General features: G+C 42.2%; 1 protein-coding gene across 1 annotated transcript in view; it reads left to right on the top strand.

Annotated features, from left to right (window-relative positions):
- LOC144684746 (EF-hand calcium-binding domain-containing protein 4B-like) overlaps nt 1-24,861 on the top strand; it is a 164,338-nt gene that overhangs the window by 90,335 nt on the left and 49,142 nt on the right. Inside the window, exons 5-8 of the mRNA XM_078548929.1 lie at nt 1,044-1,190; nt 1,726-1,816; nt 4,403-4,498; nt 15,247-15,434. Of these exons, the coding sequence (XP_078405055.1) occupies nt 1,044-1,190; nt 1,726-1,816; nt 4,403-4,498; nt 15,247-15,434 (522 nt within the window). The remainder of the gene's footprint in view (nt 1-1,043; nt 1,191-1,725; nt 1,817-4,402; nt 4,499-15,246; nt 15,435-24,861) is intronic.

Genomic DNA, 24,861 nt, shown 5'->3' with positions numbered 1-24,861 from the left:
AGATTGATGCAACTTTGGCCATTGTTCATTTTCCAATCACAAGGCATTCCACAAAACCAATAGAGCAGTACTTTATTCACTAGACACCGCCCCTGAGAGAACAGGTCAGCAGTTTATATATTGGTGATGTGATAAAAGCAGAAATGGAAACACGGGCAGTTAGTTCTAACAAAGGATGCCATTAGTAAGGTTTTGAAAATTAAAAGCTGCAAGGGCACATTTTGGTTAGGTTAAGAGAAAAACGAATGTGGTTAGTTAGGAATTATTTTAAATCAAGATAAGCGACTCATTGATGTGAGGAAGCATAGCATATTCACAACTTTGTATTGTTATGTAAGGAAAAGTTGTACTGATCTGAAGTTGGTGAGTCTGTCCAGCTGTTGTCCTCTATGCTCACATGGTATTATTTGTGCCTGGCCTTGTCCTACCAAATGTTTGCACAGTCTGCCTTCAAAGATTGAGAAAGCACATGTGGAAAATAAATAAATATCTGGCTCAGATCAGGGAAGGTTATTGTTACACTAATGGGTTACCTGCCCATATAGTTTAAAATTTGGACAGTACAGCACAGCCTAAACATCATGTGGTCAAACCATTTAATAGACTGATAAGCATCACTGTATTTGATAGAGTATCTATAGAGAGATGGTGGTGTAATGGTATTGTCACTGGGCTAGTAATCCAGATACCCAGGCTAATGTTCTGGGTACATTTGTGATGGTGACCATGAAAGTATCATTTATTGTTGTAAAAAAACCTATCTGTTTCACTAATCCTTACTTGGCCTGGCCTACATGTGACTGCAAGACCCACAGCAATGTGGTAGACTCTTAACTGCCCTCTTAAATGGCTTGGCAAGGGCAATTAGGGATGGGCAACAAATGCTGCCTTCACATCCCATGAAGGAATAAAGAAAAAAAACTTAGAAGACTGACATAATCCATTCATATTATAACCTTGGTGTGATTAAATAACCAAACAATCTGATATTTACATTAGATGTGTGCTAATTTCTGTAAAGTATTCCTTTTCTCCCCCTCCAGTCAATATGAAGTGAGGGAGTTATGGACCAGGTTAAGGAGGGACAAGCCTGAGCTGCTGGCTAACTTTGAACAGTTTTTATCTAAAGTTTCAACACACATCCAGGAGGTGCAACATGACAAGGAAACCATGGAACAGGCATTGAAACGGTAATCAATTGCGATTTTTAGTAAGCATGGCCTGCACCTTGTCATCAAAGGTTGTAGAAATTGACTTGGTTCCTGGCCATTACCCAGCAAACTCCACTGAAAAGTGTTTATTTACAGATTCCAGGCGAAGCCAGAGTCGAGTTAGGCCATCATGTCTTCTGCACCTATGGTGAATAGTTGGTCACCGCTCACTGTCTAGGCTGGCAAAGGAAGTAGGGGCACTCAGGTCATTAAATTCCTGAGAGGAGGAGAGAAAATAGCAAGAAGGGAATCAAAATGTCATGCAAAGGTGTCAGAAACTCAAAAAACTTTAGGCTTTCTGCCTGTACACTTGATCTCTTTTCCTTTCCTGTCATTAAATTAAAGTAATTTTTTCTTTGCTCATCACCAGTTGATTCAGTGCAAAATCAGAGAAAGTTATTCCAAGATGAATGGTCATTTTGTTGAATATCTGCCTGTTGCCCCAAGTAGTGTACAAGTGTGCAGAAAGTATTTGCTTTCTAGTCTGAAGCTCCTTTCTTTACCTTAAATACAGGAGGGAGTGTGACCATGACCGAGAGGTACGATACTTATATGAAGAAATGGAGCAACAGATCAAGAAAGAGAAAGAAAAGCTATTGAGTCAGGTAACTGTTTGATTTTATTTTGAGGGCGCAGTTAATTCAAGTTTCTGCCAATTTTGTTAAACAGCTTTCAATAAAGTTCATCTCCTCAGGACTCTAGATATGAACTTATGTTTTAGCTGCTTTTTAGTGAGATTGCTCAATCTGACTACTGGGTTCCCACAAGTTACTCAAAATACTTTTCCTTTCTTGTTTGCTATTTTCATTATTTGCTCTTTTTTCAGTAATTGAAATTACTAAAGTCCAAAATAATGTTTTAAACAAATAATACAAATCACAAAATTGTGTCTTTCACAAAAACGTATTTAAATTACCCGCTGAATTGTCTTTTTATTTTTTAATGCCTTCATTAAAGTTTTTATTTGAAGGCTTCAATCTCTCCCAAAAGCTTGTGGCTTGGACTTGATGATCTTGTCCAGAGCTGTGATTTTTGTGAGCTGAATTTGGATTGTGCAATCTGTGTGTGTGCAGGGTACTTCATTTCCTGTGTTACATCGGTAATATTTGGTCAACTGTAGTGATGGGAATATTTTTCTTTAGCCTCTAATGCTTTCTACTCAGTAAATTTCCTTTGAATAATTTTGAAAAATCATAGGATACATTTCAAAAGCTTTGAGTGAAAACTTATAGTGAACATTTTTTTTCCATGTGAGAGAATCTGTACGATAAAATAGGAAAAAATAGCATTCTGATTGCACACCTTCTTGTAGGTTTTGTTTTATGTTCTATAAATTAAAGAAATATTTTGGACTGAAGGAGCTAGATACTGTGGTACAGAGAGAATTGTATGGTGGGTAGTGGGATGGAGGTGGACAAACTGGGTGGGGGGGAGGTGGGTGGTGCAGGGATGTGTTCGAATAGAAAGATCGCATTGATCGACTAATTCACTGGCCTTGAAACGTTTTATTATTTTAAAGGCGTTATAAATTCAAGTTGTTATCTCCCCTTGTTTTCTTCATGAGGAGTTAGCTTAAACTTTATGCATTCGAGAAATAAAAGTTCCTAATTGTTGACACGTATATGAGCGATGGAGAGAAGTATTTTCGCAGTATTTTCTTGCTTTTTAAAAAAAAAATAAGCCTTTGAATTTTGAAAGTAAACAAAGCCTTTACGACGGAATGGATATAAAGGAGGAAAAAGTCAAAAGGTTTGTTGCTTCAATCCTCACTCTAGGGACCTGAGAATATAATATAAGCTGACGGGACAGTGCAACACTGAATGGGTGCTGGATTATTGAAGGTGCCGTCTTTTGGATGCAACTGAGGCCACGTGAACATAAAAGATTCCATGGCACTATTCCAAAAAGACCAGGGAGTTTCCCCTGGTGGCCTAGCCAGTATTAATCCCTCAACCAGCATTAGTAAAACAGAAAACTTAGTCATTTATCTCATTGCTGCTTGTAGAACCTTACTGTGCACAAATTGGTTGTGGTGTTTCCTACACACACTTCAAAAGTACTTTATTGGCTGTGAAAGCACTTTGGTAAGCCCTAAGGTTGTAAAAGGTGATGTAGAAATTCAAGTTCTTCCTTTTTCATTAACATGACTAGAAAATTTTCTGATGATGTTAGCTGAAGGATAAATGTTGGTTGGGGTAATTGGGAAAACTTTTCTTCAAATAATGCCATGGGACATTTGACATCCACTGAGAGAGCCGCCAGAACGGTGGTTTAATGTTGCTTCTGAAAATATGTTACTTCATATTATCTCAGTATTGCATTGAATTATCAACCTAGCTTATCTGCTCAAATCTCTGAAATGGAGATTAAACCCATAACCTTCTGATTCAAAGGTGGAATGTTACCATTGGACTGGAGAAAGAGGGGATGGTTATCTTGGAGCCTAACTGGCCGTGAGCAGAGACCAAGTGAACCATAGCACAGCAGGTCAACCAAGGGTAGGCTGACCACGCATCTGTGTTTTCCAGGAACAGTCCCCAGACGAGGTACTGTGTCCCTGTATGGGTGAACAACTTTCCTGGAAAAGACTTCAGTTAACAAAACTCAGCCCCAAATGCTAACAATTGATGGCCACACAGGGTCAAATTTGAAACCATGACCCCGAGCTGCCTTGCGGTTAGTCAATAAAGTGGGTGGGGCTGTGTGGCAGGGAGTGCTCCGATTGGCAGGAAGGATGCCAATCTCCCTTCAATCAGAAGAAAGGTGGACTCACTGAGGCACTTCAATTTATGGAAAGGTTGCGCACTGTGACCAGTGTGCATACTCGACACTGTGCATCAAATCCATAGATCATCCCCAGGTTTTGCATGCTTTTCCTGTGAACTTTGTTTGAAGAGAAAGTGGCCCCAAAGCAAAAGTGTCCAAGTACCATCGCCGTTGGTAACAGGACTGATGGACAGTGAGTGGAACCAGGCAGCATGGGTGTCCCAGGAGCTGGATCAGAACGTGCTCCATCGCTTCAGATAATATGGGCGATTGTTGGGCTGCGTCCCTGGATTAGATCTAAAAATATGGTTACTCCAAGCAAGGGCAGACTATTTTATCTAGCTCAGTTTTATCGGAGGATGCTAAAGAAAGGCTACCTACTACACTGCAGCATTTTAATCAACTCGCTTTTGCTATATCCACAGGATATGTGGAAGCATAGTGACCGAAACCATCAGCTGCAGAGAGAACTGAAGAGTAAGGAGCAGGACTTAGAAAATATCATTCTAAAGCAGAGGAAGGTATGATGTGGCTTATGTGAAGGTTCACGAGTCCTTTCAACTTATTGGTTAGTCTGTTTCCTAATTTGGGATTTTTTATGACAGTTTTATTGAAAGAATTTTGTTGCGATGAGGGGTGGGAGAGAAGCAGAGAGCCCTGTTTAAGATGTTGTAATTTAAAATAAAGTGTAATAACAAGTATTTTTTCTTAACAAGTATACCTAGATGAAAGATAATTGCAATGTTAATTGGGCTAAATGTTAAAATTGTTCTGCAAAGACTGTAAACAATATATCATTTGTTAGCTTATTACAGTAAGTACCTGATGCCCATTTGGCTGAACTCTTTGGTCGCCGGTGCTCAATAGGTGATGTTGCAAGCCTTTCATCCTGGTTATAAACTGTAAGAGATACAAAAAGAGGCATAGACATAGGCAGACAGTCAAACGGCTTTGAGGGCAAGCTTTCTCTACATGACAGAATCGGGAGAAGTGACCACCGCACAATCCTTGTGGAGACGAAGTCTGTCTTCACATTGAGGATGCCCTCCTTTGTGTTCTGTGCACTACCACCATGCTAGATGTGATGGATTTTGAACAAATCTAGCAGCTCAAAACTGGGCATCCATGAGGTGCTGTGGGCCATCAGCAGCAGCAGGATTGTATTCAACCACAATCTGTAACCTCATAGCCTGGCATAACCCCCACTACCATTACCATCAAGCTGGGGGATCAACCTTGGTCCAAAGAATAGTGCAGGGGGGCATACCAGGAACAAAACCAAGCATACCTAAAAATGAGGTGTCAATCTGGTGAAGCCACAACGCAGGACTACTTGCGTGCCAAACAGCGGAAGCAGCAAGTGATAGACAGAGCTAAGTGATTCTACAACCAACGGATCAGATCTAAGGTCTGCAGTCCTGTCACATCCAGTCATGAATGGTGGTGGAAATTAAACAACTCACTGGAGGAGGAGGCTCCACAAATGTCCCCATCCTCAATGATGGAGGAGCCCAGCACAGCAGTGCAAAAGTTAAAGCTGAAACATTTACAACAATATTCAGCTAGAAGTACTGAGTGGTGATCCATCTTGGCCTCCTTAGGAGGTCCCCAGCATCACAGATGCCAGTCTTCAGCCAATTCGATTCACTCCACGTGATACCAAGAAACAGCTGAAGGCAGTGGATACTGCAAAGGCTATGGGCCCTGACCGCATTCCGGCAATATTACTGAACACTTGTGCTCCAGATTTAGCCACGCGCCTAGCCAAGCTGTTCCAGTACAGCTACAACACTGGTATCTACCCGGCTATGTGGAAAATTGCCCAGCTATGTCTTGTACACAAAAAAAAGGACAAATCCAACCTGGCCAATTACCACCCCATCAATCTACTCTCGATCATCAGTAAAGTGTCATCAGGAAGGTGTCATCAGCAGTGCCATCAAATGGCACTTGCTTAGCAATAATCTGCTCATTTACGCTCAGCATGGGTTCCGCCAGGGCCATTCAGCTCCTGACCTCATTCCAGCCTCGGTGCAAACATGAACAAAAGAGCTGAACTCCCCAGGTGAGGTAAGAGTGACTGCCCTTGACATCAAGGCTGCATTTGACCGAGTGTGGCATCAAGGAGCCCTAGCAAAACTGAAATCAATGGGAATCGGGGGGAAAACTTTCCACTGGTTGGAGTCATACTTAGCGCAAAGGAAGATGGTTGTGGTTACTGGAGGTCAACCATCTTGGTCCCAGGAGTTCCTCAGGGTAGTGTCCTAGACCCAACCATCTTTAGCTGCTTCATCAATGACATTCCCTCCATTGTAAGGTCAGAAGTGGGAAGTTTTCTGATCACTGCGCAATATTCAGCATCAATTGCACCTCCTTAGATACTGAAGCAGTCCGTGTCCATATGCTTAAAGACCTGGACAACATTCAGACTTGGGTTGATAACTGGCATGTACCATTTGCGCCACACAAGTGCCGGGTGACAACCATCTCCAACAAGAAAGAATCTAATTGTCTTCCCTTGACATTTAATGGCATTACCATCACTGAAACCTCCTCTGTCAACACCCTGAGTGGTACCATTGACCAGAAACTGAACTGGACCAGCCATATAAATACTGTGGCTATAAGAGCAGGTCAGAGGCTGGGAATCCTGCAGAGCTTAACTCTCCTCCTGACTCTCCAAAGCCTGTCCACCAACTACAAAGCTCAAGTCAGTAGTGTGTTGGAATACTCTCCACTTGCCTGGATTAGTGCATCTCTAACAACACTCGAGAATGCCATCTACAAGATGCACTGTAGCAACTCACCAAGGCTTCTTCGAGAACACCTTCCGAACCCACGACCTCAACCACCTAGAAGGATAAGGGCAGCCGATGCATGGGGGCACCACCGCCTGCAAGTTCTCCTCCAAGCCACACACATTCTGACTTGGTACTACATTGCTGTTCCTTCACTGTCACTGGGTCAGTCCTGGAACTCCCCTCCTAACAGCACTGTGGGTATACACCACATGGACTGTGGTGGTTCAAGAAGGCGGCTCACAACCACCTTCTCAAGGGTAATTGGGTATTGGCAATAAATGCTGGGCTAGCCAGCGATGCCCACACCCCGTGAAAGAATAAATTTTAAAAAAAGAGAGTAGCTTTGTTTAAGTCAAGCAAGAGGTGTATATAATAAAGCAACTTAACTATTTAAGTCTGGCTTTGCCTTGTTAGATTTTTCTCAGTCCATCTTCCGAGCATTTGGGGCATGACTGAAAGACTTGATATTCAGTTCTGATTGCAAAGGGATGCTTTTATTATTGTACAGTTCGATATTACATACAATGGATACACCATGAAACAGAAGGGAAACTGCTTTTGTGGAGTTGATCAGCACTGCTGCAGCTGAGAGAATAACGAAGGCAAGGCTTTAATTGTGATTTTGCTAGGAGTAGATCACCGAGGAATGTATTATTTTCTTTCTCTTTGGGTAATGCTCAATAGCACTGCTACCAGTGAGTTAAGCCTGAGAGTATCTAGGTGTAAGGCCTAGTTGATGCATCTAATGTTTCTGTGTGATGGAGGGAGGGTGCAGCCGAAGTGGAGGATCAATTGCTTGAGGCCAAATTCAGAAAATAACATTTTGTTCCAGTAAAAATAGTAAATTTTAAGTATTCTTGAAAAGCAATATTCCTCTGTGGAATGGGCTTTTCATAATGTTGGAGGAAATATGTCTAAAGCTATCTCTTCCCTGTTAGTAAATATTTCAATCTTCCTTTCTTCTTTTGGAGACTTTCTTTAACTTTTTAACAGATTCTAACATCTGCAAAATATGAACAAGGTCTTTCATCTTTATTTGAAACAAATGCTAGCTGTAAAACATGAGGTAAGATGTGCATTTAGCAGTAAGAAAACTACAAAGCAAATTGGTTTAGGAAAGATGTTGTGATTTAACGACTGATAATTCACTTTCTTATTTTGTACCAACAAATCATTCATCTTAAACACACTAAATCGGTCATCTTAAACATCCGACCAAGCATGAAGGATAGCAATGTTAGCCCTCTGCCCAAAACTTACTGTGCCTACATGTAATGAGAAATTGTGAAGGTGGCTTTTCTCTGCCTCCCAGGATTTGCAATGCAGCATTCTTTCCTTAATCTTTCCCATGACATCTGTCAGATTCCATTTTAGTTGATGGTTCTCTTCCTGCTGAATACCACCTCATGGTTTCCAGCTATGCCTTTGTTTCAAATAGTTTACTAAACAGAAGTGAGAGGCCTCATTCATACACTTCTTATGCCACAGTGCTCCTTCTTATTTATTGGTCTTTAAACTATCCTCTGATGTATACAATCCTCTGATTTATGCACTCATGAAAGCCCTGCTCTGATAAAAGCCTGTGTTTCCAAAGCTTTTCTTATCAGTGGTTTTGAGAAGGGCTTTTTGAGAACATGATTTAAGCAAATCCTTTCCACAATATAGGCCTCTCTCTTTTTAAAAGCAAAAGCCATGTAAAATATATCAATATTCTTACAGAGACCTGCCCTGTCATCTCTGCAGCAGGCATGTCACTGTTAGTGTCTCAGGCTGTCATAATTCTTGGTCACAGTAACTCATATGGAGACACCAGTAATGTAATAATTTAATAAGGAATGGATACTATTATATACTTGGATGATCCTCATATGTTTTCACAAGCAACCTATAGATTGATATCTAGGACTGCTGGAGGTAGTGATGCAAACAAATGAATAAAACCCTGGAGATTGTTTGAGTTTAGATCTCTGATGTTTGATACAATATGAATTGCACTACTGACAACAAATTGGATCTTTATAGAAGTTTCAAAATGCTTCAGTGCAGAGGGATCTGGGTGTCCTCGTGCATGAATCGCTGAAAGCTAGATTGCAGGTATAGCAGATAATAAGGAAGGCAAATGGAATTTTGGCATTTATTGCTAGAGGAATAGAGTATAAAAATAGGGAAGTGTTGTTGCAACTGTACAAGGCATTGGTGAGACCGCACCTGGAGTACTGTGCACAGTTTTGGTCCCCTTACTTGAGGAAGGATGTAGTTGCACTGGAGGCGGTTAAGAGGAGGTTCACTAGATTGATTCCAGAGATGCGGGGCTTGTCTTATGAGGAGAGATTGAGCAGTTTAGGCCTATACTTGCTAGAGTTTATAAGGATGAGAGGAGATCTAATTGAGGTATATAAGATGCTAAAGGGGATAAACAAAGTAGACGTGGAGCAGATGTTTCCACTTCTGGGGCATTCTAGAATGAGAGGCCATAGTTTTAGGCTAAGGGGTGGTAGATTTAAATCAGAGATGAGGAGGAATTACTTTTCTCAAAGGGTCATGAATCTGTGGAATTCACTACCTCAGAGTGCAATGGATGCCGGGATGCTGAATAAATTTAAGGAGGAGATAGACAGATTTTTAATTTGTAATGGGTTGAAAGATTATGGGGAGAGGGCGGGAAATTGGAGTTGTGGCCGAATGTGATCAGCCATATTCGTAATGAATGGCGGGGCAGGCTTGAGGGGCTGAATTGCCTACTCCTGCTCCTAGTTCTTATGTTTTTATGTAAGTAACAAACCTCAGTCTAAACGATTATAACAACTGGCAGCACATTTGCTTCCTGAATTATAGACTCATAGACTCGTTAATTGGGGTCTGAGGAAATGACCATTGATTTTAAAATTACTCAAGCTCGCAATGGTTAAATACAGTTATTAGTATCCAACTGAATTCTACAGAATCCAAAAGTCTTGGGTTTACTTGCTATGTTCTGCATAGGAAACGTACTCCCTAAACCTTTCCATCTCTCTACTTCTCTCTCCTCTTTTAAGACAATTCTTAAAACCTACCTTTTTGACCAAGCTTTTGGTCACTTTTCCCTAATATCTCTTTCTGTGACTTGATGTCAAATTTTGTTTAATTGTCAATCCTATGAAGCACTTTGGGATGTTTTACTATGTTGAAGGAACTAAATATAAATACGAGTTGTTGTTAGATGAATTGATCTCAGTTAAAGTGTTATAGGAGCCTCTGTGGGAGAGGGAAATTCACTCAGGGTTGCAATGAATACTGGAGAGAGAAACAGAGTTAATGTTTTGACTCCGATATGACTCTTTTTCGGAATCTGCTGAGTTTCCAGCACTTTCTGCTTTTGTTTTAGATCTCCAGCATCCACAGTATTTTGCTTTTATTCCAATGAATACTGTTAGGATTAGATTGGATTGGCCTTGAAGTCTGTTGTGCCATCTCAAGGTCCAAAAGGTTTTGCATTACCCATACTGGGAAGAGTGGTCATTTTGTGCAAGGCACCATAAGGCAACTTACACTTATGGAATCATATGCCAGGGAAAACCAACACCCTCCAGATAGGAAGGACTAAAGTAAAGCTTGAGGAGAAGGAAGAATAATACCCCTGTTAGCTGCTTAAAGTTAGGAAGATCTTCTCTCTTAATTATCTGTCTAGACAATTGAAAGTGCAGCAGCTTCACAGTATGAGGGTACTGTGAAATAACCAGATAAGGTGCTGCAGCCTTTCTGACTGAAGGAGCAGTCAGGTATGAAATGGCCTCATTTTTGAGACCAAGAGTGAGATGGGAGAAACTTCCATGGAAACAAATGCTTAGAAATCAAAAGCTGAAGCTGCACTTTGCAAATATTTAATTTGCAATGAATAGCACCTAACTACTTTATAATTTAAGTCTATGAAGTTGTTTACTTAGAAATGTCCTACTGTATTTGTGACAGTTTGAGGGATAATAAAGCTGAACTGTTAAATGGTGTGAAATTTGTGAGACAATGGAGATGTGCATTCATATTCCAAATGGACATCTTTCCTTGTGTTCTTTCAAGGACACTGCTATTAGCCAAGTATTGACATGAGTGGCAAGCTAATGACCAGAGGAATCATTACAGAAGACTAAGTAAGCCTAAACTGAATAGCCTCTGAAAATCAGCATGTGATATGTGATTACTCCATGCCTATTCAATGTAATGCAGGCAGCATGCCAACTTTGTGCTGTCTGCTCATTATAATAATTGTTGTGTGCGGCCAGCAGTAGTCATGCTATTCAGTAGCTGTACGCATCAGCAAAGGGCCCAATTTTGCTAATTGCTAACATTACTTAAAGATAACCTGCACTGCTTAAGCTAGCCTGCATCTCTTAAAAGGGAGGTGCATTGTGATATCCGGAAGCAATGAGATCACTTACAACAGGACTGTAAAACAAACAACAATCTCTGAGCATGGGAGAGCACAGAGGTCAATGCTAGAAGCTTAGCCCTGAGAACCTAGATGCAGTGCTGCAAGAAGTTCAATGGCCTCCCACAAAATGGTCAAAGTCAGTGAATGTGTTTTCAAATGCCTTATCCTACCAACTGCACCACTAGCCTCACACAATCCTCAATTCAACACACCCCTATAACTCACTTACCAACAATCTCCTTCAATCACGCCTCGTACCTAACATGCACAGCTTCAACCCACCCTCACACATCTGGTACTGTTGCAAACCCCACAGCTTGCACACACTGCCAGCTGGTCAACCATGACAGTCACTTCACCGAATGTATTGCACGATACTCACTGACATGCTTCCCTCTCTTTGGCAGGACAAAGTGGTGCACAACCGGAGGCAGCAGAAGCTAACCAGAGGGAAAAGGGGTGCACCTCCATGTCTTAGGCTTCATGAAGGAAACAGTACTGACTATTATGGGAAGGGCCATTGTTGGGACTGTGTACAACAGCAGGACTGAATTATTTAATGAGGGTGTACGCCTTCCTAATTCTCCTCCTCACATCCCACTTCTCCCTCATCCCACAATCTCCTCTGATTTTCAAGTTACAGATGGTATAAGCATGCATCTCTTTTAATTTCCCACTTCCCCTCACCACAACCTTACATTTATCCCCTTCTCCTTTCAATTACCCACAAAGCCCAGTCAGTGGAGGAATAGCAGTAAGACAATGATGATGAAGACACACTGTCACTTGATTTTAGTCATGGTCACCAGCACCAATCCTGACACAGTGCATATCTTAGAGGATAGCGTAGAGGCAGGATTGTTGGTGAGATACCAGGCACAATTAGTGGACTGCAGCCAGGCCTGGGGGCAAGAACAGTGCAGGTGCCAGTTTGGCAGAGGGTGAGGTCATGCACGAGCCATGCTGCACAGGACTTGGATGAGGACTGTGAGGGGCCAAGCTAAAGAAGAAGACAGATGGGTGTACACAACAAAGTCATTGGTGCATTGGGCAACCTGCCAGAAAGCCTGGAGTCAATATTAAGGAGCACGGAGGAATCTAGCACCAACTTGGCACAGGGCTTTATGCAGAGCATGGAGCCTATCATTTCCAGTATGGAACCAGTGGACACAACCATAGAATCATTACAGTAAGTGGTTACAGCACAAAAAGAGGCCATTCAGCCTGTCATGTATGTGCTGGTCCTTTGCAAGAGCAACTCAGGTAGTCCCACTTGCCTGCCCTTTCCATGTGGGTCTGAAATTTTTTTCTCCAGCTGGTTAAACAATTCCCTGTTGAAAGCCACAATTGAATCTGCCTCCACCATGCTCTAGGGCAGTGCACTCCATATCCTAACAATACCCTGCATTTTAAAAAAAAATGTTTTCCTCATGTCACCATTGCTTCTTTGGCCATTCACCTTATATTGGTGCCCTATGGTTTTCAACCCTTCTGCCAATGGGAATGATTTTTCTCTATCTACTTTGTCTACATCCCTCAGGATTTTCAACTCCTCTTTCACATTTCCTTTCAACATTCCTTTCCCAATGGAAACAACCCCAGCTTCTCCAATCTGCCCAAGTAACTGAAGTCCCTTATCCTTGAAACCATTCTCATAAATCTTTTCTGCACCCTCTCTAAAGCCTTCATATCCTTTCTAACGTGTGGTGCCCAGAAATGAAGACAGTACTCCAGATGTGGCTAAGCCAGTATTTGATAAAGGTTCATCGTAATTTCTTTGCTTTTGTACTCTATGCCTCTATTTATAAAGCCCAGGATTCTATATGCTTTATTGACCACTTTCTCAACCTGCCCTGCCATCTTCAAAGATTTGCATTCCCAGGCCTCCCTGTTCCTGCACCCTCTTTAGAATTGCACTCTTTATATTGCTTCTCCTCGTTCTTCCCGTCAAAATGCATCACTTCATACTGTGCATTAGATTTAATCTGCCGCGCGTCTACCCATTTCACTAGTCTGCATATGTCCTCTTGAAGTTTCTCTATCCTCCTCACAGTTTACAATAATTCCAATTTTGCGTCATCTGCAGATTTCAAAATTGTGACTTATACACCAAAGTCTATGTTAATATAGATCGAGAAAAGCAGTGGTCCTAGTCCAATCCCTGGGGAACCCCACTCTAACATTCCTTTTGTCATTCACTCTACTGTTTCCTGTCACTCAGCCAACTTTGCATCCATGCTGCCTTTTTGTTCCATGCGTTTCAACTTTGTCAACAAGCCTGTTAGGTGGCAATTTATCAAACACCTTTTGGAAGTTCATGTAACCACATCAACTGCATTACTCTCAAAAACCCCCTCTGTTACCTCATCAAAAAACTCAGTCAAGTTAGTTGAACACAATTTGATTTTATCAGATCTATGCTGGTTCTCTCTAATTAATTGACACTTGTCCAAGTGACTGTTAATTTTGGCCTTGATTATAGTTTCTTAAAGCTTTCCCACCACAGAGGTTAAACTGACTGGCCTGTAGTTGCTGGGTTTAACCTTAAGGCACTTTTTTGATCACGGGTGTAACATCTGCAATTTTCCAGTTCTGGCACCACCCCTGTTTCTAAGGAGGATTGGAAGATTATGGCCAGTGCTTCTGCAATTTCCATCCTTCCATCCCACCGTACCGTCAGATGTATTTGATCTGGTCTTGGTAACTTAGCAACTTTAAGTGCAGCTAGCCTTTCTAATATCCCCTCTTCATTAATTTTTAGTCTCTCCAGTAGCTCAACAACCTCCTCTTTCACTATGACTTTGCATCTGTCTTTACCAAAGAAGATGCTGCCAAAGTACTCATTTCGTACCTCAGCTGTGCCCACTACCTCATGTAACCCTACCTAATTAGTTCTACTCTTCTTCCTCTCACCACTTTTTAACTATTTAAATAGAAGATTTTTTTGGGGTTCTAATTCCCTTTTATATTAGCTGACAGTCTCTTCTCATCCTTTCTCTTTGCCTCTCTTATTTCCTTTTTTACTTCCTCTCTAAACTTTCTATATTCAGCCTGGTCTGACTTGTATTACCAATCTGACATCATCATACACACCCTGATGTGTTTCACTTTACTCCCTATCTCCTTCTTATGATGGCCGAAGTCTCGGCCTTCATGCAGCATAAGCAGCTTCTGTCAGAAGTCTGAGTGCTTCAGTGGGAGCTTAGACTACTCTCGTACAAGGTCAGCTTGCTGACATTCTAGCTCCGACTGTTGGTATCTCTGCGAGTTGTGGCACTGGAGCAGATTACATGGATAGGGAGGAGCCAGGCCATGGAGGGACTTGCGAACAAGGGGTGAGAGTTTTAAAATTGAGGGGAGCTTGTGTGGCTTGCAGGGAACCTTCCCAATGCGCCTGATGCCCTTGTCCTTCTGGATGGTAGTAGTCATGGGTCTGGAAGATGCTATTGAAGGCACCTTGGTGAGTTGCTACAATACACTTTCTATATGATGCATACTGCTGCCATTGTGCACTAGGGATGGAGGGAGTTAATCTTTAAGGTGGTGAATGGGGTGCTGTTTAATTGGCTGCTTTGTTCTGGATGCTATCAAGCTTCTTGAGTGTTGTTGGAGCTGCACTCATCCAGGCAAGTGGGGAGTATTCCATCACACTCCTGACTTGTGCCTTGTAGATGGTGGACAGGCTTGTGGAGTTATCTAAAACTCTGTTCCCTATGTCCTTACTTAAACCAAATTGCATTCACCTGTCAGCCAGTGCTTGCTGACCATGGAAGATGTTATTACTTTATATATCGCAGATGGTCTCCAATGGTTATGACTGGGAAAAAACACTGCTTGATCAGGGCTGAGCTACACAGGTCCAGAAGGGTCAGTGTTTGATCACTGATCCCTCTGTAGTAAGTTAGAAACTTAATTTGGTGTAGATCAGGAAGAGGGAAATTGGCAACAAGTAGGACAAGGATCAAGAGCTGGGTAGGGTGGGGAAACCGGAAAGGAAAGGCCGCTAAAAAATGATTCTATCATGCTGCATCAATGAATCCTCTCTGATTGACTGCATTTACAGTTGGAACAACAGCTTGAGGAGTTTAACTATGAACACACAGAAACTAGGATTCAGAATGAAAAGTTGAGGCGGATGAATGAGGACCTGCAGGAGCAGCTGGATGGGACTAAACAGGACTTGGAGACTACGCGATTCAACCTACAGGTTCTTCAAGATGAGGCCCGGTATGACCATCAGCAGAAAGCCAGGTAGGCTGGGCACTGCCACTTCACTTCTTGTGTTCTATAGGTCAAATGCTTTTAAGTCATGTATGACTTGCAGTGGGATTCAGGTTAGCTCCTATACTTTCCTCGCATCTTGTATCTTCCCCAACCCTCATTTCAGTTGGCCATCCAGGGACCAACTAGGATTGGCCTGGAGTCTTTGGGAATTCAATACTATTCTTCAGGATATTGCTGGGACAAAACCCGGAGAGAAGAATTATAGGAGCATTCGAAAACAAATTCTTTCAACAATTTTGTTTATTAGATTACAAGCATTATTAGTGATAGGAAAAGAAAAGGTTGGATGATTTTTGACTGTCAGTTAAACAATCAGGAAATGAAAGTTTTGCTTAGCACAAATTTGTTCATCATGGGAAGACAGGAAACTGGTGAGGATGGACATGTTGGACGATCTTTGTGAGGAACTGTGTGACAGGGGAGTTGGTTAGAGGAGGTTGTGTAATGAAACCTTCAGGAATACATCCATTCAGAGTTGACAACCCAAGGACTCTTGGACATAATTGATAGTTCCCAATCATTGTCGAGGAAAAACGTGGGCACTATCCACTAAAATAGTCTATGGTTTTGGGTTAGATTTTAAATAACTGCCTTGAAGAAAGTTGCAAGTGTTTTACTTTTTCCCATTTTCATCCACCCCTCTAGTCCACTGTTTGTTTGGGCCCTGCTGGTTTTCAAGCAGGATTCTCCTATAAAGATATCTGGTCACAAAAATTGAATTTGCAAAATATAACAGAATTGTAAAGTTGATTTCTGGGGTTCATTTAAGTATTTAAGGTGTACTTCAAAAGTAAATCACCTGTTGTGAGGCTCTTTGGGACAACTTGATGTGATGGTGAGGTACTATGTATATGTAAATTCTTTCTTCAGGCAGATCAACAGTATAACTGAAATGAATGCTGTGCCAAGTGTGTCTATGCTGTCACTTAAATGTCACTTATTTACTACTCGTGAAGAAATTAAATGTGAATTCATCTGGAACCGTCTATGAATTTTTAGTGCCTGCTTCCACTGATCACTTAACCATCCTTCTAAATTAATTTATGTTGCCTTATCTTGGCCAGTTGCATACCGGAGGTAACAGTTCCAACAGTAACCATCATTTGATCATCTGTTGTCTATACTTGGCCTTTATAATCTTCATAATCCATTAGCTGATAATAAACTTTCCAACATTGTCCATGGATGGAGTAAATCCTTACAAAAAACACATTGTCATCATAACTCAAGATCTAAATTCCAGATTTTATTCTTCACTCTGTTGGCCTGCCGTATGCAGCTTCATTAATTTAAACACTGAGCTGTTCCTTATGGCAATGATCCTTTGCTTTGACATGTATCTAGATGTCTAGAGTATTAGTACAGAAAACTATAAGGGTTGAAGAGAGTACAGAGGGGATGAAATGGATCAAAGGGTAGTAGCTAGAAAAAACTAAGCTAGTGAAGCTGTAGGATTGTCGGAGACAAGGAATACGAGAAAGGTAAGGACTTCATGGTTCCAGAACTGGGCTGATGAATGCTAAAGTGCAGCATGTTATGTTGTAGTTTTACCTAACTATCCTTCATTAAATTTTTAAAAAGAGAAAGAAAAGGCTTAGCAAAATCTTATTGTTCCGGCTGCAGCAAACTGAAACACAACGATTGAGATTATAATAACTTCACATCTAACAATATACATACTGTTATAGATAATCATGTTTTTTTTTTCCAAAATTGATAAAGCAATGAGCATTGCTGGTTGGAGCTATTCCACAATTCACCCTGTTACCTATCTATGAGAGATAAGAGAACAGTTCAGTTTTGAATCTTTGCCTAAATTAATCACAAGCTAAATCGAAAGACCTACTTCCATCCACATTATTTATTCTGCATCTTAAATATTTGGCTCTAATCTCGTTTCAATCTTTTCCCCAAAGAATACAAGTTTGGAATAACAGAATTAAGTTTGACATGCATTAAATGATTTAGTAATCTGCTTTTAGTGCTGTTCATGTTTTGTACTTGATGCTGATCTATAAAACCTTGAGCTGGAGCACTCTAAGGCTAATTGAGTCTGATTTATTCTTTGAAAGGCCACCAAATGATAATGAAAGGACTCTGAATAATGGTCGACATATTAAGGAAAACATTAATGATCACATCATAAGTACAGTTGTAATTAATTATATGCACAAAGTCTCGACTTAACAACAGTACTGGTTGTCCTTCTTTATCAAGAGAATTAAAACACTTTGTTGAACTTGCTTTTAGCATCTGTCCTTTATTTTAAAGTAAATCCAGCCTTTACACTGCAACATTAAACTGCCATTCCACCTGTTATGACTAACATAACTATTCGCATGGCTGTGGTATTAACTAACTGTCTTTAGTTCCAGACCCTTTGGAACACCCTTGTAAAAGGATTGCAATTTATAGGAGATGATTTGGAGTGTAATTGATACACTAATGTTTAGTTATCTTTTTGTGAATACTGTTATGGACAGGGGAGAGACAGGGAAATTGTACCTATTTCCTCTTACCACCTGTCTGTAAGAAGAAGTTGTTTGAATTGCTATTAAAGGATGAGATGGCGTGGTTTCCCAATCCCTCGGTTTTCGTGATCCAATTCACTGATGATCCACAGCAAACTCGTGTTATGGTTAACTCAGAAGTTTAGTTTATTTCACATTCAAAAGAAAAGACCCGAGGGAGGAGTGTCCACAAGTTCCCGCTCCAAACACGCACGCACACACAGTATAGGGGGATAGAAAAAAGAAGTTTTACAGTACAAGAACCACAGAAATTAATATTAGTTCATGTGATTTCCAGAGTCTGAGAAGTCAAAGTCCAGAGTGTTCATGGCAGTTTATGGCAGTGTTCAGTTCTGATGAGTTCCTGGTTGGAGATAACAACGTGTAAATCCTTGAATGAACAATGCTGCGGCACAATGGCCTTTCTATGCTAAGACCGCTTGGCAGATGTTGATCAGAGACTGTTAAAATGAAACAGGCTTCGAGGAGTTGAGAGGTGGTAACCGACTGCTTACTCAGCCAGGTTGCTGGAGTTCTGTGCAGTTGAAGTTAAAACAGCAGTCTCAGGGTTTCTCAGTTCTCAAAGGCATATAGAGATTTTAAATGGTCACTCAAGTCAGGTGACCTTATTTCTCCACAATGACCGGAACTGACTTTGAAATCAGAACTGATAATATCCCACAGCTTACAGAAGTGCAGACAGAGAGGGAATGGATGACCATCAGTTAGAAGAAAGGTGTCAGGCAGGTAGTCAGGAAATCCCCAGGGTGCATCTCGCTCAAGAGGCATTTTTCTGTGTTGGAAAATGGCGAGAGTGATGGTTCCCCTGGAGAGTGCAGCCACCTCATGGCACTGTGAGTGGCTCAGCTGCACAGGGGGGAGAAAAAAGAGTGGAAGAGCAATAGTGGTAAGAGACTCCATAGTAAGGGGAACAGACAGGCGTTTCTGTGGCCATAGACGTGACTCCAGGATGGTATGTTGCCTCCCTGGTGCCAGGGTCAAGGATGTCACTGAACGGCTGCAGGGCATTCTAAAGGGGGAGGGCAAACAGACAGAGATCGTGGTACATATTGGTACCAATGACAAGGGTAGAAAGAGGGATGAGGTCCTGCAAGCAGAATTTAGGGAGCTAGGAAACAGATTAAAAAACACAACCTCAAAGGTAGTAATCTCTGGGTCACTTCCAGTGCCACGCGCTAGTGAGTATAGAAATAGGAGGTTAGTCCAGGTAAATGCGTGGCTGCAGAGATGGTGCAGGAGGGAGGGCTTTAGATTTCTGGGACATTGGGACTGTCTCTGGGGGGCGGTGGGACCTGTACAAGGTGGATGGGTTGCACCTGAACCGGAATGGGTGCAACATCCTTGCGGGGAGGTTTGCTAGTGCTGTTGGAGAAAGTTTAAACTAACTTGGCAGGGGGATGGGATCCTGAGAGGAGGTTCAGCAGGGGGAGATGCACAGCCAAAATTAGAAGAGAGAACAAGGGAGTCTGGAAGGCATGGAAATTATAAGCCAGTTAAGGCACAAGGGAGCTTCGCAAGGTTGGGTGGTGTTTATTTTAATGCGAGGAGTCTGGCGAATAAGGCAGATGAGTTGAAGGCACAAATTAACACATGGAATAATGATGTCATTGCTGTCAAGGTTGGGAGAGGGGCAGGATTGGCAGCTCAATATTCCAGAATATAGGGTCTTCAGGCGAGACAGGGAAGGAGGTAAAAGAGGAGGGGGTATCACAGTATTGATCAAGGAATCAATTACAGCAGTAAGGAGGGATGGCATCTTAGAAAGCTCCTCAAATGAAGCCATATGGGTAGAACTGAAGAACAAAAAAGGCACAATCACATTGCTGGGAGTGTACTATAGACCCCCAAACAGTCAGAGAGAAACAGAAGAGCAGATATGTAGGCAAATTTCAGAGAAGTGTAAAAATAATAGGGTAGTAATAGTGGGGGATTTCAACTTCCCCAAAATTAACAGGGTTAGTCATAGTGTGATAGGTTTAGAAGGAGTGGAATTCTTAAAATGCACCGAGGAGAGCTTTTTAAGTCAGAACATAGAAGGTCCTACAAGAGAGGGGGCGGTCCTCGATTTAATTTTAGGGAATGAAGCCGGTCAAGTGGTAGAGTTATCAGTGGGGGAGCATTTTGCAGATTGTGATCATAACTCCATTAGATTCAAGGTTATTATGGAAAAGGAAAAGGATGGGCCAGAAAAATCAGAGTTCTAAATTGGGGGAAGGCCGATTTTAATAAGATCAGATATGATTTGGTCAGAGTGGATTGGGAGCAGCTATTTTTAGGTAAATCTGCATCAGAACAGTGGGACTCATTCAAGAAGGAAATAGGGAGAGTACAGGGCCAACATATTCCAGTAAAGACAAAGGGTGGAACCACAAATCCAGGGAACCCTGGATGTTGAGGGATATACAGGATTGGATAAAGAGAAAAAGGGAAGCTTATGGCAGATACCGAGGGCTCAAAACAGAGGGAAGAGGGGTATAGAATGTGTAGGGGGGAACTTAAAAAGGAAATTAGGAGAGCAAAAAGAGGGCATGAAGAAACATTGGCAGGTAAAATAAAGGAAAACCCAAAGTTATTTTACAAGTACATTAAGAGTAAGAGGATAACTAGGGAAAGAGTAGGGCCCATTAAGGACCATAGTGGTAATTTGTGTGTGGAGCCGGAAGATGTAGGGAGGGTTCTAAATGAATATTTTGTGTCGGCCTTCACAAGTGAGAGCAACGACTTGAGTATGGAAATCAGGCAGAAGGACTGTGATATAATTAAAGAAATTAGCACAGAATGGGAGGAGGTTCTAAGTGGTCTGGCAGGCTTAACAGTAGATAAATCTCCAGGCCCGGATGAAATGTATCCCAGGCTGTTGAGGGAGGCAAGTAAGGAGATAACAGGGGTGCTGGCAATAATTTTCGATACCTCTCTGGCAACAGGAGAGGTGCCAGAGGACTGGAGGATAGCCAATGTGGTACCATTATTCAAGAAGGGAGGAAGGGATAAACCAGGGAACTACAGGCCAGTCAGTCTGACCTCAGTGATGGGGAAACTATTGTAAGCAATTCTGAGGGACAGAATTAATCTACACTTGGAGAGGCAGGGATTAATCAAGGACAGTCAGTATGATTTTGTTCAGGGGAGGTCATGTCTGACCAATTTGATTGAATTTTTTGAAGAGGTGACCAGGTGTGTAGATGAGGGCAATGCAGTGACGTAGTCTATTTGGACTTCAGCAAGGCTTTTGATAAGGTCCCGCATGGGAGACTGAAAACGAAAGTAAGAGCCCATGGGATCCAAGGCAATTTGGCAAATTGGATCCAGAATTGGCTGGGTGGCAGGAAGCAGAGGGTGATGGTCGAGGGGTGTTTTTGTGACTGGATGCCTGTGTCCAGTGGGGTTCCACAGGGATTGGTGTTGGGTCCCTTGCTGTTTGTGGTATACATAAACGATTTAGACTTGAATGTAGAAGGGTTGATCAGTAAGTTCGCGGATGACACAAAAATTGGTGAGATGGTAATTAGTGAGGAGGATAGCCTTAGATTACAGGAGGATATAGACGGGCTGGTCAGATGGGCTGATCAGTGGCAAATGGAATTTAGTCCAGATAAGTGTGAAGTGATGCATTTGGGCAGGACAAATAAGGCACGGGAATACACGATGAATGGTAGGACCCTGGGAAGTATTGCGGATCAGAGGGACCTTGGTGTGCATATCCACTGGTCCCTTAAGGTAACGGACAGGTAGATAAGGTGGTTAAGAAGGCATATGGGATACTTGCCTTTATTAACCGAGGCATAGAATATAAGAACAGGGAGGTTATGCTGGAACTGTATAAAATGCTGGTTAAGCCACAGCTAGAGCATTGAGTTCTGGAATCTGCATTATAGGAAGGATGTGATTACACTAGAAAGAGTGCAGAGGAGATTTACCTGGATGTTGCCAGGGCTGGAGAGTTTTAGTTATGAGGAGAGACTGGATAGACTGGGGTTATTTTCCCTGGAGCAGAGGAGATTGAGGGGGGACATGATTGAGGTGTATGAAATTATGAGGGGCATAGATAGGGAGACAGGAAGGAACTGTTCCCCTTGGTGGAGGGATCAATAACCAGGGGGCATAGATTTAAGGTAAGGGGCAGGGCGTTTAGAGGGGATGCAAGGAAGAATTTTTTCACCCAGAGGGTGGTGGGAATCTGGAACTCACTGCCTGAAAGGGTGGTACAGGCAGATACCCTCATAACATTTAAGAAGTATTTGGATGTGCGCTTGCGATGCCATGGCATACAAGGCTATGGGCCTAGTGCTGGAAAATGGGATTCGAACAGTTAGGTACTTGTTTGACAGGCGTAGACTTGATGGGCCGAAGGGCCTTTTTCTGTGCTGCAGACCTCTATGACTCTATGACAGTCATTAGTTGCTGAAAGAGTTACCATCCATTTTGAGGGTCCGGGTTGGGAAGCCATTGCCCAGGCTGACCCAATGGCTCTGCTGGCAAGGTGAGCTTATCAGATCAAATGATGTCCCTTTGGTTCTCTTTTGAAATGGTCCTAGACAGTCCCAGGTGTTATATAAGTCTGTTAGTAGCCTTGTAGGCATAACAGGTTTCAGTGTGTGAGCCTCCTGGTTTTGTGATTCCAAGGGCTCTGTACAATGAGGTGTGAGATCCCACAGCCGAGAAAAGAATTATTTTGTCTTTCTGGCTCCTGGGTTGTAGCTCCCAGACAATAGGCCAACCCTGTCATCATGCGTCTGATGGCAGCCATCTTTTGGTTATGCAGGAAATCCATTTTATAAAAATGGCAAAAGAATAAAGTTTTGGATTTATTCTCATGTCATTTGGAACCCAATACCATACTTACTATCATCTGCCTGATCCTTTGGCTCATGTGTACTTGAAAGATCTCTTGGTACCAATCAAAGATTAGTAATAAGTCTCTTGGTGTCTTGAATAACAGTCTTCCTTCAATGAGCATCATCAAAAACAGATTAACTGATCATTCATCTCATTTACTGTGTGTGGAATCTTGCACGTTGTGATATTGAACAAAAAGAAAGTTAATCATTTTTGGGCTAGCATAAGAAAAATTACCATAAAACCTGAAAAATCGTTGTAAAAACCCAATAGATTCACTAATGCCCTTCAAGGAAGGTAACCTTTCATCCCTAGCTATTCTACCTTACATATGATTTCATCAATCTTAATGCACTAGGGCTGTAGGGATTGGCAATAAATGTTGACTTGCCAGAGTTGCTAACATCCCAGGATCAACTCAAAAAACAAAATGGTTGTAACATAAGTTGTAGCACATTTAAAAACTGCTTGCGAGGCATTTTGGCATATCACGAGGATTTTAAAGGCTCTATATAAATGCCCTTTTACTTGTTGATGAAGAAGCCATGAAATTGTGGTAATTATACATAACTAGTTGGACTAAATAAAATTTGCTGGGAATATGATGGCGCAGTTTTATTGCTAGAGAATTGGTGTTACTGTGGTACTGTGGATAATTGACATTGTCAGTCATAAAATCATCTCCCCAACTTTAAAATTCTTGTAACTGTATATTCTCTGTTGTTATGTGGTTTACTTTGTCATGATTTTTATCACATCTTGTGACAACTGCCTGAGGGGAGGCCAATTTATATTTTGATATGTATCATTGTGACACCTGATTTACTATGGAACTTGCTATTCAGATCTTGTACAATAGGTGGCTCTGCTACTGTTTACAGTAGGTCCTCACTTAAAGTTGTGGTTGCATTCCTGAAAAATCATGACTAGGTGAAGCGACATGAAGGTGAAACATTGGTTCCCTTAGGAATCAATGTTAAACTTGCAGTTAGGTTCTGGAGAACATTCCTTATCAGAAAAAAAGCAAATACCCTCTTACATTATACCCTCTAAGGGTGGAATTGTCCCAGATTTGCACTAAATGCAGTAGCAGGCGTGAAAAACGTGTTTTACCCACTGGCTGTGAACACTTTCCCATGCACGTTCCACCTCATTAATAATGCATTCATGGAAAACACGTCGGATTGCTGGCAGGTGGGCTCGGATTTGCCCACCATGACGTGATCTCAGTCCTTCCTCACTCCGGGTGCCATATTTAAAGCGCACCAGAGGGCAGCCTACTTAATGTCTTCAGACCAAGACTGCTCCAGGCCACAGATGGCCCTGAAAGCAAAGGTGATGGCAGCCCTCTCTCTGGGGCACCTGCTGGATGAAGTGGAAGGTTGCCACAAACTCTTCAATCCCCGCTCTGGCTACAAGAGGTCCACCAGAGTCACCAATCAGGCCTGGGAGACGATGGCAGCAATGGTCAGGGCCAACAGAGCACAGAGGAGGTCAGTCATCCAGTGCAGGAAGAGGATGAATGCTCTCATCCATTCCGCCAGGGTAAGTCAACCACCTCATCACTCTCAACTCACACACTACCAAACCTATCACACATCCACAGGGCTCTCACACCTCAAGGGACAACACCACTAACTCTCACACACTCCCTCAAATCTCCATCAGGCTCATATCCTCTGGTGCAAGCGTCCTTATCCTGTCCATGGCTCCGCTCACCACACAAACATTCCACGCAGTGTCATGTGTCCTGCTCACACTCTCTCCATCTGTTTTCATGCATGAGAAGCTGGCTCACAACAGCAGGGAGAGGTCCCAGATGGAGTGGCCCACATTAGGCCCCTCACTCACTTTGAGGATGTGCTATCGCACTGACTGTGAGGACCTGGATCATGCCTGTGGTGACGGTGAACACCCTCATGAGGATCCTGCACCACATCATCCCTCTCTCAATGCAACTGTGAGTGCTCTCTCTCCTGTTTTTGACTCTGCTGCCATGCACTAACTATCTCTCCTTTGGTTCACAG

Source organism: Cetorhinus maximus, chromosome 9 (genome assembly GCF_964194155.1).
Source record: "Cetorhinus maximus chromosome 9, sCetMax3.hap1.1, whole genome shotgun sequence".
NCBI classification, from domain to species: domain Eukaryota; kingdom Metazoa; phylum Chordata; class Chondrichthyes; order Lamniformes; family Cetorhinidae; genus Cetorhinus; species Cetorhinus maximus.
The sequence above is the reverse complement of the archived record's forward strand: the minus strand, read 5'-3'. Positions and strand labels throughout refer to the sequence as shown.